The sequence below is a fragment of the Hyperolius riggenbachi genome, chromosome 6 (assembly GCF_040937935.1).
Source record: "Hyperolius riggenbachi isolate aHypRig1 chromosome 6, aHypRig1.pri, whole genome shotgun sequence".
NCBI classification, from domain to species: domain Eukaryota; kingdom Metazoa; phylum Chordata; class Amphibia; order Anura; family Hyperoliidae; genus Hyperolius; species Hyperolius riggenbachi.
In genome coordinates this window covers 288,755,213-288,776,170 of record NC_090651.1, presented here as the reverse complement: position 1 = coordinate 288,776,170, position 20,958 = coordinate 288,755,213, and the positions used below count along the sequence as shown (strand labels likewise).

The 20,958-nt window shown below is 40.1% G+C and overlaps 1 protein-coding gene across 2 annotated transcripts in view; it reads right to left on the bottom strand.

Moving 5' to 3' along the window:
- GRIK4 (glutamate ionotropic receptor kainate type subunit 4) overlaps positions 1–20,958 on the bottom strand; it is a 531,391-nt gene that overhangs the window by 151,098 nt on the left and 359,335 nt on the right. For both annotated transcript variants that reach the window (XM_068241000.1, XM_068241001.1), the window contains exons 4-6: positions 18,041–18,138; positions 10,681–10,846; positions 3,238–3,416 (exon numbers count right to left, since the gene is read on the bottom strand). In XM_068241000.1, coding sequence (XP_068097101.1) covers positions 3,238–3,416; positions 10,681–10,846; positions 18,041–18,138 — 443 coding nt within the window. The remainder of the gene's footprint in view (positions 1–3,237; positions 3,417–10,680; positions 10,847–18,040; positions 18,139–20,958) is intronic.

Genomic DNA, 20,958 nt, shown 5'->3' with positions numbered 1-20,958 from the left:
TTTCTGTGGTAATGCAAGTTTGTGAGTGATACGCAAGTGACGCAAATGCTGAGCATGTGGTATTGAGGGACTTAGAAGTAGGGCCTCCCCAGAGAGCCTGGTTACAGGAAGACCAAGAGGTCTTGCTCTCTCTCTTCCAGGGGTAACCGCCTAGAGCAGAGAAGTTGTGTGAGCACGAACATCGAAAAGTGAAACATACAAGAAAGAAACCAGGTACTGGGAGGTTCAGACGCTGGGATCTGCGGGTCAAGCCGTTTTAGGGGGGATTGTTATAATTTAAGTAGGCCTCAGTTACTTGGCCTGAGTTTTATGTAAAAGGCTTGTCCGCAGTGTATGCCTTTAAAATAGACAGAGGCATCTCAGGGTCTGCGTGTAGCAGAAGATACACGCAGATACTGAGAACATGTTCCTAAGAGAAGGCCATCGGTTTACTCTGACCTCCACTTACAGGACAGGAACAGTAAACATTGGCCATATTTACTAAACATTCACATTCCCGCATCTGGGTCAAGTGCCTCATCGATTATTAATCGAGTAGGTGTGTATGATGACACCACAAGTGAGTCCACCAATAGACTTATTTAGGGAGTGGCGTAGATGATGTCATATTTAACTCTTTCCTAGCCGGTATTAAAGCTGGAGCGAGCAATGGAGAACTCACTTCTGCTTCTTCCTTCTGCACTAGCTCGCAAGGCCGACTGGGACCTAAGCATGTTCGTCCTTTCTGTAATCTGATATAATGTATGTTGTACATATGTAGTTTAGTGTAACGTAGTTAGGAAGAAGGTACCTGATTGACTTCAAGAGGGAGTCTAATCATGAGCTTATAACGCAACATGAAGATTGGCATGGCTAGGATATGATGAATGTATCTATCTGTATTCCTGTGACTTGAATAAATGACGGAAACATTGAAAGAAGCCTGAGCAAGTCTATATCCTGTTTGCTGTGTGGAGAGTCAAGTGATCTCACAGTCTGTGAGACGATGGTGTCGAAGCAAGGTGATAAGAACAGTTTATAACAGTTGGGTGCACTGAAGTGAACAACAGGTAGGTATATGCAGTGATGGGTATTACAATGTGCACCTGTCACACACACTTAAGTAGTGGACAGGCACAGTGACACTGCGTGCGCTCACGTAGGTAGGTGGGTGCACTGAAGTGAACAACAGGTAGGTATATGCAGTGATGGGTATTACAATGTGCACCTGTCACACACAGACAGGTACCAGACAGGCAAAGTGACACTGCGTGCGCTCACGTAGGTAGGTGGGTACACTGAAGTGAACAACAGGTAGGTGTATGCAGTGATGGGTATTACAATGTGCACCTGTCACACACAGACAGGTACCAGACAGGCACAGTGACACTGTGTGCGCTCACGTAGGTAGGTGGGTGCACTGAAGTGAACAGTTAGGTATATGCAGTGATGGGTATTACAATGTGCACCTGTCACACACACAGGTAATCACTGATAGTACTGTGCCTGGCTGGCAGTGGCACACACAGTAGGAATTGCCAAGCCTGTCTATGCAACACAAGTGTCTGACACACACACACACACACACACACACACACACACACACACACACACACACACACACACACACAAATACATCTCAAGAACAAGATTAGCTCTCAAAAGAGCTGTTGAGGGGTGCTTTCTTAGCAATAAGAATCAGCAAGGAGCAAGCTAAGAAGCCTACAAGAGGCTAACTAAGCTTTCCCTAATGTCTCTGCACAGCAGCTCTCCCTTCTCTAATTACTGCAGGCACACGAGTGAGTCCAATGCCTGACACTGCCTGCCTTTTATAGGGGGGGGGGGGGGGGGCTCCAGGAAGGGAGTGTAGCCTGATTGGCTACAATGTGCCTGCTGACTGTGATGTAGAGGGTCAAAGTTGACCCTCATGGTGCACTATGGGGGCGAATCGAACGTCTGGAAAAGTTTGCGGCTCTCTGTGATTGCGAACCCCGGAAGTTTGCCGGTTTCCGTGCACTAGCGAACCGTTCGTGCCATCTCTATTTCCAATACTTGATGTTCCTTTCTATGCATTGCAAATTCACCGTGGAATCATAATACATGGTTCCCGACGAAAAATACGCAAATGCATTGTGATTTTTATTCATTGTAATGTATGCAATCGCATTGCCAAAATATTGCATCAGAACGGAAATGTGTCAAGTGTTGAGTCGTTACTTTCATCTCCAAATGTGCTCAAAGGGGTTTTTCAGTGATTGTGATTTTGGAGCGATTGCGGTTTTTGGAGAAGTTTTGAAATTAATGTGATTTTCGGAGCAATTTTAGCGATTTTGCATTTTTTAACATTTGCATTTTTAATGCAAAAGTGAGCTCAAGATTAATGCTCTCCCAGGATGAGTACAAATAAAAGAAATCCATGGTGCCAGGCTTTGGACACAGGAAAAGGTCTGACAGGTACAGTACATTTAGTGTGAAGGTGCCAAATAACGTTTTTTTTTCAATCATCATCATGTATAGAGTTTAATCCCACCTTAAACCTGACAACCAGAATAATTTGCAGTCTATCCACCCAGTGTTAAAGGAAAACTCTGAGATGTGCTAAATAAACATATCCTGTTGCTTGTATCAGTAAAACAGTAAGGCTAAGTTCACAGTCGGCTATTGTGGTGTGTCGTAACTGCTGAATTGTAACGTAGAACGTCACATTGCAATACAAAATCAATGTGATGTTCACAGTGCGGCCGTTGCAGTGCATTTTGACAAAGTGCTGTATCCTAATTCCCTGCATGCACAGTGAAGCATATTTTTATTGACTGTATGCTTCACTGTATGCGACGCAGAACGGATTACAGGCAGTGCTGCTTTCCCATTGTGCTCCCGCTGTTACAGTGAATGCAAAGCAACTCTCACTGTGAACCTAGCCTAACTCTTTGCATATTGTTTTCCCCTTGCCTATAATGTACTTTGAAATATCACTGAAACCAGCATATTGGCTATTGATAACACTACTAGGCAATACACTTATATTTACTGACTAGACAGGGTTGAGCGTAGCAACAATGGAACAATATTTTTCCCTAGAAAGGGGCTAAAAATATAATTAATTGCCATTGAATAGATGTCATACTACTTTTAGATGGGATGGTCATTGGAGACAGAATAAAAATTAAATCCTGACCAATACAGGAAACACCTTTATTTTAAATGATGGAGCTAGATGCATTTTGAGTAGCAATTAAAGCAATTTAACTTGGTCACCTTCATTAATATTGTGTGGGACATTGATGCATTAGCGTGGATAATGATGGTGCTGGTCTTGTCATCTCTGATTTCTTTCAAAAGTGGTGTGGGGTCCCAGCTGTCATCAAGCATTCTGACTGAAAGACAGTCCTTAGAGATGAGAAACTGGCGGAGGAGCCTCTCCAAGTTCAGGAGACCTAAAGAGAAATAGTACACAGCGTCTATAGAAATATAAATGCTTTCTTGAGCTAGAGGTACAAAACTCATTTATTTAAGAGTACAAAATAACTGAACATGAATGCGGTTTATGTTTCCAAGAGACACACTCCTCAAATAAACATTTTTGTACTATTTGGATTTTTGAACATTTTATATAACTACAAATCTTTGTTCTCTACTTCAGGTGTATTGATTGTACAACTGGACTTTTACACATTTTCTTTGGCTTCTTCCAAATACACAATTATTGGTCACAAAACAGTAGACAAATAAAAGGATTTCTTGGTTTAAAGGATGACGTTACAGATGAAGTGAAACTGGTTGATTTTTAGCCAACTGAAAGATGTATTTAGAGGAGAACATGATTACAATGTTCACTGCTGAAAAAAATAAAGGGAACACAAAAATAAGACATTTTAGATCTGAATGAATTCAATTTTCTTATTAAATACTTTGTTCTTTACAAAGTTGAATGTGCTGACAACAAATTCTTAAAAAAGTATCAATGGTAATCAAATTCATCAACCCATGGATGTCTTGATTTGGAGTCACACTCAAAATGTAAGTGGAAAAAAACACTAAAGGCTGATCCAACTTTGAGATAACGTCCTTAAAACAAGACAAAATGAGGCTCAGTAGTGTCTGTGACCTCCACTTGCCTGCATGACCTCCCCACAATGCTTTGGCATGCTCCTGATGAGGTTGTGGATGGTCTGAGGGATCTCCTTTCAACTTTTGGACAGTCTGTGGTTGGTGGATGGAGCGAGACATGATGTCCCAGATGTGCTCAATTGGATTCAGGTCTGGGGAACGGGCTGGCCAGTCCATATCATCAATGCCTTTGTCTTGCAGAAAGTGCTGACTCACTCCAGCCATATAAGGTCTAGCATTGTTTTGCATTAGGCGGAACCCAGAGCCAACCACCGCACCAGCATATGGTCTCACAAGTGGATTGATTCATTAAGCTAAAGCAGTACAGCTTAAATTGAGCAACGCAAGCTCAAATCTCTGCGTGAATGCTAACAGCGCTAGTGCTGCATAAAGTGCACTGCTAACTTAAGCGCGCTCCTTTGAAATAGCGGCCGCTCCTTTAATCTAGCTCTGAGCCCTGTCAGGTCCAGTGGCTTTCTAGGACGTGATCCCCGCACTTAGATTGGCCCAATAGGCTGCCTGTCCAGATTTCCATCTTTACTTTATTTATCCTGGTTTTAGAAGAACCAGGACCACTTTTTATATCTATTTATTGCTAAATACTGTAAGCCTATTTGGCAGGGCTCCCCTCCCCTTGTGCTATTATCTGCCACCATATGGAATTAGTGACTCGTCTGCTATATTTATCCTTACATTGCGATCTGCGCATCATTGTTTATTGTTACATCACTGTTTTTATACCATTGTTTAATGCTGCAATGCCTCTGTGGATGTAACTTCCGCCCACCCTGTGATGTTTAGTCTAGGTTATGATGTCATGCAGCAGAAAACTCTGGGAGGTCATGTGATGTCCCTGCTCACTCCACAGAGGGAAAAAATACACAGTGATTCACCTTATCAGCTGATAAATATATGAATAGTGATTCGGGGTGAGGTAAAATTTTACAATGGGCAATCATTGACTAAAGAATTTATAAATTAACATTGTAAAAAAAAAATTAAAATAAGTAATTTTAGCCATTACATACAGTACAGTTCCTCTTTAAGTTGCACAACTACCTTTTGTGTGCTGACATTTTGTTTACCATTTTTTCCATTATCAAGGTTAAGTCCTTGTTCTCAACACACCACTTTGCCATATGCATAAGCAGAATTCTGTGGAATCCAGTAATATGTTCATTACCTTTCACTCCTTCAATTGATTGTATTGGTTTTAACCACTTCACCACTGAGGGGTTTTACCCCTTGAGCACCAGAGCAATTTTCACCTTTCAGCGCTCCTTCCATTCATTCGTCTATAACTTTATCATTACTTATCACAATTAAATTAACTATATCTTGTTTTTTCCGCCACCAATTAGGCTTTCTTCAGGTGGGACATTATGCCAAGAATTATTTTATTCTAAATATGTTTTAATGGGAAAATAGGAAAAATGTGGGAAAAAATTCATTATTTTTCAGTTTTCGGCCATTATAGTTTTTAAATAATGCATGCTACTGTAATAAAAACCCATGAAATGTATTTGCCCATTTGTCCCGGTTATAACACCGTTTAAATTATGTCCCTATCACAATGTTTGGCGCCAATATTTTATTTGGAAATAAAGGTGCATTTTTTTCAGTTTTGCGTCCATCCCTAATTACAAGCCCATAGTTTATAAAGTAACAGTGTTGTACCCTCCTGACATAAATATTTAAAAAGTTCAGTCCCTAAGGTACTGTAACTATTTATGTATTTTTTTTAATTGTAAATTTTTTAAACATTTTTTAATTACAAAAAAAATAAAAATGTGGAGTGTGTTTGGCCACAAGATGGCAACAGTAACTTTTTGTTTAATGCGACCTCCAAGCGTCCTTCCGGACGCTTGGAGGAAGTACTAGGAGGCTGGGAAAGTTGTTGTTTTTTTTACAATGATCGCGCTGCTTGTCGGAGAAGCAGCGGATCATTGCGGGGCTTAGATCAACGAACGGGAATGGATTTTCCCGTTCATTGATCTCCGGGCGAGCGGCCGGCGGCGTGTTTACGAGCGGGAGTGCGCGCTAGAGCGAGCGGGAGCGCAGGCAGCGGCGGGAGCGCAGAACGTATGGATTTCTCCATCCCTGGGGGTGAAAGGATGGAAAAAGGGATGGAGAAATTTGTACAGGCGGAGGTAAAGTGGTTAATAGTGGGTTTGCTACTTGATTGTGATTAATAAAGTTGTTATATTTCATGTATTTATTGACACACATTTACAGTATTTGTTACCCTTAATTATATCTCCTCAGTAAGCATGAGTCTATTTTCTGTATTACAATCTATTTCCCTCAGTACATCATGAAGGGGAATCAGATCCTCCTCAATTTCTTCCCCATGCTGAATCATCTTATTGTCTCAGATCATGAAGGGAAACTCGCAGACTTGAGACTGCAGATCAAGAGTGTGAATGGTTCTTTATTGCAATGTAATGCTCTAAAACTGTCTGATGAGTTTAATCCCCTATTAAAGGATAATGTAGCAAAACTGTAGTGTTCTGTAATGAAAGCCATGTAAGTAAAATATTTATGGGATGTGAAAAATTACCAGATGGATACACTTCACGAATACGACTGAACAGATACATATAAAAAATGAAAAATTAAATCTGTTTCCAAGGAAAATCAGACAAAAAGACTAGCTTAATGGTTTAAAATTGTACTTTTAGCATCTCTATACTTCTAAAAACCTGTAAAACCAGCATACCATGGCAGACTTTAAATGTATGCACAATGTATTGCACAAGGTTTTCCATTTTCAGCAAGGATGTGAATACGTGTTCTTTCATCCAGTGGTGGCGTTTGCCTACTTTTACCCGTGTAATATCAGAAATGTTGAAAGCTTTCATTTGTTGGAGCAGAGATCACGTAAAGAGCACCTTCAGTTAAATTATACATTTGATTGATCATCTTCTAATATAAAAAGATAACTACCTTCCCGAGCCTCCTGGAGTCCCGTCTCCACTAACTTTCAGCACACAGCCCCTTGCAGAATAGTGTCTTAGAATTTTCTTTATCTGAGGAAGAGAATGGGCCACAGAAGTGCCATGCCCTTTTTTGCAAGTGGGTGGGACTACGCACCGGAAGCATGCAGACACGGGGCTCTGGGAGAGATTCAGGAGAAAATGACCTGGTGGGTAGTTATAACTTTATATTTTTCACTGAAAGTGCTCTTTAACTTCTTTGCAATGCAAACATTGAGGCCTTGTTCACATCATAAATCGCAAGCGCTGAGCGATTTATTGAGAGTTTTTTTCAGCGCTTTTCCCTGCGCTTTGCGCTTAGAAAAGCGTCAGTCAGTCAGGAGGTAAACTCTTTCACCCAGAAATTAATAAATACAATGTATTTATTCATGAAAGCACTGGGGATATCGCTATACAAAGTGCTTTTTAGTTTCAAAACATCTCTTTAAAGTAAGAAATCAGGGTAAGCAAGGTTACAGCTGACCAACAATAATGCCAATGTTAAATGCAATGGTACATAGTGTAGTCTAAAAATTAACAGGAAGGAAATGAACAGTACATATTAAACATTGAACAGGTATGTATGATATGTCACAGGTATTAGCTCATATACAGGTAGAGGTTGCATAGGAGAACGTATTTTCAACCTATAATAGGGTAAGAGAGTATCCACTGGTCTTTGTTGGGGATTCGATTACCAACTATGGTTCGAGTTGACTCAATTTGACTTGTCAGGGGTTCAGCAGGTATAAGTCGAGGCTTTTCCAGGCTAAGTTAAGGTGATGGAAGGTGAGGTTACCAAGGAGGACTATAGGATAATACTGGGGGTAGGGCAACCTCTATAGTCTGTCCAGGGGGTCCAGGTTGTCAAGAAATTCTCTGTTTTATCTGCTAGTCTAGCAATGATTCTTTCTGAAATCAAGGTTTGATCAACTCTTTTAATGACATTAGATGCTGATAGTATTCTAGAGTGCCAGTTTGTGGCTACATGGGTTTTGGCAGCATTGAGTATATGTTGTATTAGGCGGTGCTCAGGGTGTCGGTTGGCTGCAGGCTTATAACCCAGTAATACCACCCAGGGGTCCCTAGGGATTGTTTTCTGGAGAACTGTTGAGATGATTTGTATAACTTTGTTCCAGAAATGAGTGATTTTGCGGCATGACCACCAGATATGTAGGAAGGTTCCCTGGCTCGTGCAACCCCTAAAACAGCGTGCTGACAGCGTTTGGTCACAGGCATGGATTCTGTAAGGTGTAAGATAAGTTTGGTGGAGGATTCTCAGGGAGACCTCTATATGAGTGCTATATACAAAGCGCTTTTTCAAGCATTTTGCGATTTACCTATACCTACTATTGAGCCAAAACGCTCAGAAAATGGTACAAGCAGCACTTCGGGGAACGGATCGAAATCAAACCGCTCAGATGTGTACACTCTCATAGGTAATCATTGCACAAGCTCTTTTAGGTCCATTTTGAAAATCGCCAGCGCTTAAATTAACCCAAAAGCACCCCCTGTTGTGTGAACTAGCCCTAAAAGTTGCAATGTAAAGGATAACTTAATATTATCATGCTGAAGAAAAATACCTCGGTGTCAGTTTACTTGTATATTTATATGTAATTTTGCATTGGTTCCGGGCATGTGTACAGCAAAAAGTCAGATACGACAACCTAGTACTCGGCGAATGCAGGATTTCTGATTCTGGTGTTCCCAAGGCTGCATCTGCATAAATTCTTCCAAATACATTTCCTTAAATCTCGTCATGGGCATATGGAATTCTCACTCTTTTTTTGGCATTAAAGCAGCAATAGAAAAAAAAAATCAAAAATATATATCTATATTTTTTTAATCAAGAAAAAATATCTATTTTTAAATATTTTTGATAAATATTGGATGTATTGGAAAAATGACCTAGTGTTTTAATAGGTAATTGTATACAGCCACCTTTTGAATTGTATATAGCAACCTTTATACTGAATTTACAGGAAGTGTTTCCTCTTAAAAAGAACAGATAAGCAAAAGAGAGAAAAATAATCCCTGTAAGTGTGGTGTAGAAAAAGTGTGTTATGCAGCATGGGAGGAATCATGTTTACTACTGGCGATCAGAGCTAGAGGTTTTTTTCTATTCCCTTACTTGAAGACACGCCCCTTTTTTCTCATTAGAGATACCCAAGTTTATCCAGAACACTTAGGGCTATGCTTCAAACTGAAAATCATTGCATAAAACCACCACTATGTTGCAGAGATCACTTAGGAGCACAGGACTGTATCTGGATTAAAAGATATTACCAAGAGCATTCTAATAATTGAATCAGTGCCTGGAGAAACAGCATGCAACTGACACATTCGACCTGATGCTATTAAGTGAGATGGACTTACCATTCCATGGCCTTGCATGCATATCAATAAGTCCCATCACCCGTGTGTGTGTGTTACATATTGTGACAACTGCAGGGAGAGAGCATCTGGAAAAGTGATGCATAGTGTTCCAGGTTTCTTTCCTCTCCACTGCCATTTTAACAAATGAAAACAGATATTTTGTGCAGTTGTGCAAGTTAGATAGCAAATTCCATTCTGGAAATTCTCTGGTGTTCTCCCTGATATACGGTAGGTGTTCAGGTGAGGAAAAAATAGGTTAATACCGGATAGTTCAGTTCAGAGCAGTCCTGCTCTAGGAATCGCATGGCTTTGATGGACAGAATCATCAAAGGCATACAGTACATTTTTGTATTGTGAAAACACTTGCTTGTATGTTCTGTTGTCTTTGTTTGATTTGGGACAAATAGTAGGTTTGTGCCTAGTGACAATGATTTAGTTTCTCATATTTAAGTTGCAACTTGTCAACCATCTAGTGTCAATGATTTTGTTCATGTTTTGTTACCTGTATGTAAATATTATAAATAGCCTGTACAGCACACATAAAGCATCGGTGCCGGTGAAGACTGTTCCAGAAGGCAAAAGTATCCACTACCTATCCCCTGGGTTACGTTAGAACTATAAGGGCCAGTACATGAGTAATGTTGGCTTTCAACATTCGTAGGTATAAAACCAAGGTATTTTTAAAAAATGGTGATGTATAGAGTACGGTGTGTACTATCAAAACACTATGTTGCTTTTGGGAATTTCAGAAATCACTCAATGGGCTCACTGAGCGACCCCCTCAAAGCTGCATAAAATGGCCTCTCCCTACCACTGTAAATCTCCCCCCCCCCCCCCCCCTTTAAACATCAACATGTTTCTCAGACATTTGAAAGGTTTCTCATGTCATCTTGTTGTTATTGGCTCCTGTAATTGTTCTCTAGAAACCATAATATTAAAAAAAACTGAGATGTGTTTCCTATTGACTTCAGCAGTGATCACATATGAAGCCTTCCAAATCCTAAACATTTTCATGTGATCAGCTGAACTGACATATAACTCAAAAGAGGAAAATTTGCTAGCATAAAGATCAAGTAACATTTTTCATGTTGCATTTTTCCTGTAGGTCCACTTCATACACATGTACAGCAGTTCTTATCTGCTAATATTCAAGTCGCTGTGAAGTTAGGTATTAACAATGAATTTCATTTGTGATGTATATTAGTCTGACACTGGAGCACTCATTGATCTCCCTACTTACACTCAGCTTTGGCACAGATGAGACAGGCAGTGGTGCTATTGAAGAAATTTAGTAAAGCTGCTATAGCGGCACTGATGTCTGTGTTGCTGGGATGGAGGTTCAACGTTGTGAATCTTGGAAACTGCAATCTTAAAACTTCTTCGGGGGAAACTTTTATGTGTGGTACCTGGTTAAAATATACAAAAATAAGAGGTTACTTTACCATACATAGTAACCAAGCAGCCCAGGGTGACCCAAACCACTAGGAATGTATAGGGGGGTAAAACAGACTGAAAAGCACTCCTACTAATACGCAATGCTTGATTAAATTTGCCTTCTTAAAATAGAAGGAAATTTGCAATAATTCAACTGAACATTTGTGGTTACCCACAATGCACCACTACTGAATATGCAAATTATCCCTTTTTGCCCCTGTAAGCAAGGCAAGCACACCAGTGCTTCTGGATGCTTGCTTTGCTTACAAGGGTGAAAAGGGATAATTTGCATATTCAGTAATGGTGCATTGTGGGTAAGTACAAATGTTCACTTTTACCAAACAACTGAAACTTTCAGTATTTATGAGGACAACATCTACAAAAGCATGTATAGTACTACAATTCAAACAGCATAATAAACATTTCACAATGCAGCTTTTTTTTTGGTTTGTTTTATTTTATTGCATGTTTTTGTTTTTGCAAGACACCTATGCATGTTATTTCCCATAGAGATCATTTTAAGGTTTCTTACAAATGAGTGCATTGCCCTTGCTTTGCATTGGCATATTTTAAAAGATACCTAAAATGACATGCAATATAATGAGATAAACATTTGTATGTAGAGTCCCAATCCTACATAGAACTAGCCGGGGTACTTTATTTTTTTTCTTAATGTTAGTGTTATGAAGCAAGACTGGAAAAGGCTTGTACACATGTCCAATAAAGCGCACGTCCAACCAGACGACATGACTGACTGCATGACCAAGCGATTGCATGACTTGCATTTTCCATGCACCAACCAACTGAACATCCAACTCCGTTTGTGTACTGCGTGTGCAAGCGGAACGACAGACTGCACAATATGGCCACATTCAAACCAATAACAAGTCATTCAAACGACTTATACACACGTGGCCAACTGCACGATATCAGCCCAACAGTCATGTGTGTTAAGCCACCGGTTGAATTAGTACAAACCGCCTTGTTATCAGTCACTCGTCTAGTTGTTTGCTGCGTGAACACATGCCCTACTAATGTCCAAATAGTTGCACGTGTGTGTACAAGTCTTAAATGCCAGTTTCTCTGCAGTCAGACTTCATTCAGAGTTGCATAACTCTAAATGTAATCACAAATCACAAAACTCCTGTGTGACTGAGAAAACTGCTTGTGAGAGCAGGGAACAGATACAAAATCCAATAGTTTAATATTTGTCTGTATGGGTGCTGAGTAAACCTTATCATTCAGCTGAGGCTGTCAAAACTTTAAACTTTGACTTTTAAAATAAAACAATAAGACTGTGGGATTTCAGGAGAGTCCTATTTAGGTTTATTGATGCTATTACTTATCCCAGAAGTTTATTTTCAACTCAGGGTTCCTTTAAAATTAATGCTGCATGCATTTTCCCTAAAAAACACATGCATCACAATGGCCTCAATTCACTAAGCTTTATCAAACACTTTATCGAACGTTTGATAATTTACCTCATGAGTAAAATCTAATTTTGAATTCACAAAGGTGTTATAGATTTGTTAAATGTTTTATCGATAAAATGTTCAATAAATCTAACACCTTAGTGAATTCAAAATTAGATTTTACTCATGAGGTAAATTATCAAATGTTTGATAAAGTGTTTGATAAAGCTTAGTGAATTGAGGCCAATGTCTTAAAATAGGTGAGAAAGCTTGAACTTAAGTCAAAGCAGCAAAGCCATGAGTGCAAGTGAGTGTGACTGTGTTTCATAGTATGAAAGGATCCTACGGGAGCTCTTAAAAAAAACATGAAAACAATTCTTAAAAATTCTTAAATTATATGTTGCAAAGATAATTCAGATACAAGCTGTTACTATTCATAATTATATTTTTGGCCACGTGAACTTTTACCTTTTTTACCTTTGGTGGAAATTACATTGTTAAAAAAGATCTCCCAGAATACAGTATCTTCTTAATAGTAGTAAATACCTTCCAGGCCAACTTCATCACAAACTTAGGTCTACCCAGCAGCCACCAATCCGGCTACTCCGTGCCATACTACTGGTGGAAATGTTGGTGAGTCATATGACCATGCATCACTTCCTGGGGCCACACCTGCGTGCATAGGTGTTTGCATCTAGTTCCAGTCCCCAGGACAGTAGAAATACAGGTGCAATCAGTGCAGATATGAAATTTGAAAATATGAAGCAGCTGGATGGGTGCTTGGCTACTGAGAAGGTTGTGCAGCAAAATGTATGATGAAATAGCTGAGTACCGTAAGTTCTATATTTACTACTACCATTTTGAGGCATTTGGAAGAACTTTAATTAAAAGGGCAATTTATGCTAGTAGTGCAAAATTACTTTAATAGTAATTCAAAACTTTTTTTAATTTTGAACAGAATGATGAAGGGTTGGCACCTCAGTGTGGCTTTTGCTTTTGCCATTATCCTTGTAGGGAGATTCTCCCCCTCACCCTGTCCCTTTTAGAGTTGGCACTGGAACAGGAAGTTAGGTGACATTCAGAATGTTATGGTTGTCATACAGCAGTTGAGGCTATGCCTTCAAGTGGGACTCCTTTTCCAATGGCGAGCTTTAACTTTGAGTAGCTTTCCTCTATGTTTCTGCTATGTTTCTGGCATATAAAGTGGGGACACATTTCAACAAGGACATGGGTAAAAGTTTGACTGAGGAACCCTCACACCGACTCTCTGCACAAACCGGGAGTCTGGTTGCCAGGCAACAATGTAAACACATACTGAGCGTTATTATAACAGCTGTAACAGCGATTCCTGCCAGCAATGGATTACACCATTGAAAACTAGGTAGGCAGCAGATATATTTGTGAACTGAAAGTAAAAAAAACCCACCCCTAACAAATGGATCAGCCTCACAGTCCATCATCCGTCACTGTTTACATTACATGTTGTATTGATGAAACCATTTATTTTTTAAAAAAACGTTTTACACTATTTTTAGAAGGATGTTTAATAGTTTATGCATAAACCACTTTTTTTTTCTCATACGCGAAAGAGGTCCTTTAAACATAGCAGGACTTAGTACCTTTGTCTTTTAAAGTGGAAAGTCATTTGGGTAAAGTCATTTGGACAGAGATATATTTTTTTAATTACAAAAATAATAATAAATATCACATGCACAAAAAACAAAACCATATTGACATGTTGCCACACAAAGTAAATAAGTATACATTAATTTCCCTGCTGGACATACGTACTTATGTCACCATTCATGACACTTAGCATAATGTAGTCAAATACTCAAACTCAGCTTGAATTTGGCAGTAGCTACAGATTTAAAAAAGGTTATTGCTGGCTGGGTACACACTGACGGCAGAAATAAGCAAGAAGTAGAAAATACAGGGATCCACTTCAGGACTTTCATTGGTGGAAATGCTGGTTTGAGGAATGTACAGTTAGGGTTAGGCATGGGGGCCGTTAGACTAAAAAATCCATGGGGGGTCAATTAGGGTTAGGCATCCTGGGAAAGTTTGCTAGGGTTAGGCATCAATGGGGGTGTGTTACGGTTAGACATTGGTGGGTGGGTCGGTTTGGGTTAAGCATCGGTAGAGGTAGTGCTCGTGTGAAAACAAGGTTAGGTTTAGCATAAACAAAATATTAGTAAAACTGGTAAACTTGGAATTACCACTGCCCAATAGTAGAATATTGGTAATTTTTCCAATATTGTACAAGCAGCTATTTCCGGTGCCCACATTTCCATGTCACCTTTTTGCATGTATGTGCAGAGAAGTGCTAAGATTCAATGACATGGCTGTAAGAAGGGCATGAGTTCACCTCCACTGGTCTCTGACTTGCTGAGCACCTATGGTAATAAAAGGTGCTTGAATGGTGGTGGGAGATTGAGTTTTTTTTACTGGAGGTCATAGACCCCGAACCATTGGACCGAGATTACACCTGGGCAGCATTGTGTAACATTATCCAGATTTAATTCCCCTGGAATCCAGGGTAATAAATCCCTGGAGCTGGAAGGGCTACTCATAGATAATCCTGGAACTGATAAGGTGGTATTGGGCTCCTACTGAAATGAAAAAAAGCTGGTATAATATAATGAAGACAGAGAGAGAGATGAAAAGGAGAACAGTCTGTGATACACTCAGATGAGACACAAGCTGCGAGGCAACTCTCTTATAGTCTCTGTAGGTAAGTAGAAGATGATTTCTGATTACATATAATTTAAATTATATTTAAACAAGTGTTAAGAACCCATACCAAATTTAGATGATAAGAAATGTAAGTGAAATGCTGAATAGCTCTGCGCTTAGAAAAAGATACATCTGAAGTACTATTAAGTGAAAGCATTTTTGTTGCAATTATCTAAGCCCGTAGCTGAGTTTTTGTATTAATGGAAAAGATATTATTGGTGCCTGAAAATTTTCTTTGTTCCATTACAAATAATTTTAGCACTTAGAACAAATTTTTTAAGAAGCACTCTGACCAAATGCACTGTGTGTGCTAAAGTAACATAGTGTTACCTCATGATATTCAGTGTTACATAGTTACATAGTTATTTTGGTTGAAAAAAGACATACGTCCATCGAGTTCAACCAGTATAAAGAACAACACCAGCCTGCTCTCCCTCACATATCCCTGTTGATCCAGAGGAAGGCGAAAAAACCCTTACAAGGCATGGTCCAATTAGCCCCTAAAGGGAAAAATTCCTTCCCGACTCCAGATGGCAATCAGATAAAATCCCTGGATCAACATCATTAGGCATTACCTAGTAATTGTAGCCATGGATGTCTTTCAACACAAGGAAAGCATCTAAGCCCCCTTTAAATGCAGGTATAGAGTTTGCCATAACGACTTCCTGTGGCAATGCATTCCACATCTTAATCACTCTTACTGTAAAGAACCCTTTCCTAAATAAATGGCTAAAAAGTTTTTCCTCCATGCGCAGATCATGTCCTCTAGTCCTTTGAGAAGGCCTAGGGACAAAAAGCTCATCCGCCATGTATTTATACATGTTAATTAGATCCCCTCTAAGGCGTCTTTTCTCTAGACTAAATAAACCCAGTTTATCTAACCTTTCTTGATAAGTGAGACCTTCCATCCCACGTATCAATTTTGTGTTATGGTAGTCATGTGATGTTTAAGGAATATAATGGGCGCTGGAGAGTAGTTGTGAACAGATCAGACTTTCCTATAAGGTAGCAGCCTCCTACAGACTACAGAGGTGAATCTTCTGTAGGAGATGCTTGGAATACAGATCTTGCAAATTTTAAGAAAGTGCTTGCTCAAAACATTTACTGCACTTAGGTGTAGTATATTAACCTCTTTAGCGGTATGCCCGACACTGTGTGTGCCTCAGGAGTCCCCCATGCAGCCTCCGCACACCCCTCTGGTCTCTGTATGGGGAGGATTGGGTTTGTGCATGACGTCATGACATCATGTGATCGTCCCCATAGTGAAGACCAGAGCTGTGCGGGGAGGCTGCGACGGTCACTGGAGCCAGGCTGGGTAATGTATAAACGGGGAGATTGGGGGTGATCGGGGGGTGTCGTCACCTGTACTAGCTAGCCTAGTGCTAGCTAAAGGTTTTGCAGCCATTTGATCAAATTGATTAAGCATGGGGACACAAACTAACAAAACCTCCTAAACAGCGTAACGCTCAGGAGGTTAAAACAGAGATAAAACATGTTTTATTTCATTTTTTTGGGAGGTTCACCCTAAGCTTTGAAGTCCAAGATGTACAGATCAATTACATAGCACGGTGGTGGCATAGTGGATTGCACTCTTGCCTTGCCTTGCAGTGCTGAGTCCCTGGTTCAAATCCCAGCCAGTGTATTATCTGCACAGAGTTTGTTTGTTCTGCCCATGTGTGCTAGGGTTTCCACTGGGCACTCCGTTTTCCTCCCACATTCCAAAAACATAGAGATAAGTTAATTGGCTTTCCATTAAAATTGGCCCTAGACTATGATGGACATATTTCTATGGTAGAGATTAGATTGCAAGATCCTTTGAGGGTTAGTTAGTGATAAGTCTGTAAAGGTGTTGCAGAAGATGTTGCCACTATATAATTACTAAATTACAATAAAAAATAATCATTTATTCATTCTTTGTTGATAAATTAGTCTATGACCTTGTCACACATTTAAGCTCTAGAACAATAGTATAGTATAGTGATGTTTTGCTGCTAGTACGTCCTATAATCTGTGGCTCAAGTCAATATCCTCATATTCATGTATAGTTCATTGTGTGGTCTGATTGCAGATGTAGCAGCCAAGCTCCAACTTCTAAATCTGTAATTTGGTTGTTTGGATAATCCAAGAGACAGAACATGAGTTCAATAACCAGCTAGACTGCACTCCATAAGGGATGTGTCGGAAACATGATACGCATTGTAACAAGGCACTAGTATGTCTGTTAAATTCCATTTTTCCACCTGCTGTGCATTATGCAGAAAGGCTTATGTCTGTTCAGTTCTACTTTAGAGACCTCATACAATTTATCATCTCATATTGAATGCATAATGTACACAGCGACAGCACAATATAGAAAGATAATCATGTATACAAAGAATTAATGTTCCATAACATCCTTATCTCCAAAGATGTTGCTGATGATGGAACTCAACAAGGGTAATGTATGATGGTCCGAGGACTCTCCATAACTGCTTTGGGAAAGAATCTGGCTGCGCCATAACCAGCTGGACTGCATTGTAACACAATATGAGAGTTGTGTCTGGAATAAGATGTGTTCAGTAATGGAAGCAAGGAAGGCTCCAGTGTGCCTATTAAAATTTCATTTTTCCACCTGCTGTGTAGTATGCAGAGAGGCTTATGTCTGTTTAGTTCTACTTTAGAGACCTCATACAATTTATAGTTGCACACTGAATGCATAATGTACATCACAGCACAATGTGAAAAATTAATGTATACTGTACAAAGTATTAATGTTCCATGTTAATGGCCCTGGCACACCGGAGAACGTTTAGCGGGTCGTTTTTATTTTTTTAAAAATGCTTGCATTAAAATCGCATTAAAAACATGGCAAGATAGCCGCTATTGCGATTTTTTAGGAAAATCATGATTGCAGCAATTTTGCCACAATTTTACAGCAAGTCAATTGAAACGTTTTTTAAAAACCTAAAACGACCCGCAAAACGCTCTCCAGTGTGCCAGGGCCCTAAGATAAGAAAAACATTCCACTGACGGCCTCACCTCCTTCTCTCCGCAGATGTTGCTGATGATGGAGCTCGATGAGGGGCTGTATGATGGACCCAGTACACCCAGAACTCCTTTGGGAAGAATCTGGCACACTGCATAAAAAGTAATAAAATGTTTAGTTACGTAACTGCAAGTTATGATGTATTTGTTTATATGACCATTTCCATAACATATTTAAATTTGCATTCACTGAAAGTCCATTACTGTGGTCTTTTGCATGCAACATATAGCATACAAGTTAATGATAAGTGGGGGTCAAGAAATGGCAGCATGACCTGTCAGATGTTGTAGTGTTAATACAAGATCTATTGGTGAGTCACTACCCACCAATAGATCTTGTATTAACACTAGAACAAATAAGCGAATATGGCCATTTCATTTTGTCATTATTTTTATAGATATGAAACATTTTTGCACAAATGAGAAAATTCACAAAAATATACGGGCATAAGAAACTCAATTTCACTAAATGCATTGAAGTCAATGAGCACGAGAACATACATTTTCACCTAAATTAGACACATATTTTCCAAAAAACAGTCAATAGACTTGATTCACTAAGCTGCGCTGCTGAAGCAGTGCAGCTTAGTTTGAGCAGCGCGAGTTAAAATCCTCAGTGCCCATATACAATTGCAACTTCTGGAGGGCCCACACTATCGCTAAGCAATCCTTCTCCGTTGCTTTCTGTGGAAGTAGCTTCCTGCTCAGGTATAGGACAGGATGCTCATTCCCGATCGCATCTACCTGACTAAGTGTGGCGCCCAGACTGTGGTCGGAAGTGTCCGTTTGAAGAATGAACTGGCAGGAGAAGTTAGCGAGTTAAAATCCTTGGTGCTCTGGCCTTTTCCTATGCAACCCCGACTCTATGGAACTCACTTCCACAATCAGTGCAAGAGGCTCCTTCTCTGGACAGCTTTAAAAAAAAGGCTAAAAACTCACCTCTTTTTCCGAGCCTTTGAGACTGCATAATGCAGGTTACATCGCTTTGAGTCCCCAGGGAGAAAAGCGTTATAAAAATATTATTGTTATCGTTATTGCTCCCTTGTATTCGGTGGCCGCTCCTTTACTCCCGCCCTGAGCCCTGTTGCATCCTGTAGCTGTTTAGCACGTGATCCCCGCACTTTGATTGTTCCAATAGGCTGCCACTAAATACAAGGGAGTGCACGTAAATTAGCAGCGCTGAGGATTTTACCTAGCGCTGCTCAAACTAAGTTGCGCTGCCTTCGCAGCGCAGCCTATTGAATCAAGCCCAATGAGCATGATAAAACACATTCTATTACAGTTTCCTGAAAGTCAGACAAAAATGCAAATTTTTGATGTGAAAATTCAAGCTCATCCCTATTGGTGAGGATGGGTTATAATAATATATGCATTCTACTATATGTCACTACAGTGCTTCTTTAAGCTAAACCTTCTACAATTACATTTCAACAGCTGATTTTTGAAAGGTTTTCCAATTATCCGCAGCGTAGTGTTCTGCAATGCTCAAAGGTTGCGTCCGGTGCAACCCACATATTGTAGGCAGCAACTGGTGCATGAAATGAATATGCTATTATAAAGACTAATTTTAGGCTATTGTAAAATTATATTGAAATTGTTACGCTTTGGCAACATTAAACTTAAAAATGACTGCTGATATTAAGTATAAGTCAACTCTTCAACACAAATACCCACAAACCTACTTGCACAACCCCTTCTCCCTACCCTTCCCAGCAGTCAGAAACCTGGCAGGTCATATGGTATTTGCAATGACATGGTTAAGATAATGGGGTGGCCCTCATGACAGTCACACCCTCTTACTGATTGTCAGTCAGAAAATGGGTTGTCATACATTAAGGAGGCAGTGCTGTGGCAGGAGCCACAGTTAGTCCTTTCACCTCATGATTTAGACCATGCCTCTGTAGTTACCCCTTAATTTGTGGGAAGAGGGAGATCATCAGCTTTTTACAGTGAGGAAAGAGTGAAGGGTGGCACCACCAGTAGTAAATAGGCACTTTTTTAATCAGTACACCTGGTTCAAGTATTTTGCATACTCATGCATATGTATGATGTAGTTCCCCACAGGGTCTGCACAGCTCGCTCTGGTAATTGATTGGCTGCTTGCAGTTTGATTCTATTGGCTGATTATGTGTACCATCGATATATAAGTGTGATTTGTACTTTGACATTTTGCTGGCTAAAGGGCTTGAGAACGGACGTGAGGAGCCAGAAACAGCAGTCTGTAGCCATCAGCCCAGCAAAGCATGTAACATCTAGCTAACTGAATAAAATTGCATATTTACTACTGGTGGTGCCAGCCTTCACTCTTTTCTTGGCATTAGACCCTAGAGTGTGGGGGTCTTCAGCAGGAGTCTAGTCCTGGGGAAAGAAGTGAGTGGACTCACCTGGAGAACCTCGCGCCAAAAATGGGCGTGGTCAAGCACACCATGGGCGTGGTCATGGGTGGGGCCAAATATACATGACCTTAGCAGTGATGTAAAAGGTCTGCCATAGTGTATCCCCCAAAAATTGATGTAATCTGACAGCATTTCACCAAAAAGACACATAATCTGGTAGAAGTTCCTCCAAAATACAGATAATATGGAAGTGGTTCCCCCAAAATAGACAATGTGGCAGCAGCAGTTCCACCAACATACACATAATTTGGAAGCAGTTCCCCAAAATACGCGAAACCTGGCAGCGGATCACCCAAAATACACGTAACACCCAAAAGACATATAATCTGGCAGTAGTGGTCCCCCAAACATACACAATCTGGCAGCAGTTCCCCAAAATACACGTAATCTGGCAGCAGCCGTTCCCCTAACATACACATAATCTGGCAGCTGTTCCCCAAAATACATAACAGCGATTCCACAAAAATGCAGATAATCTGACAGCAGTTCCCCCAACATAGGTACCCCCAGGTAGCC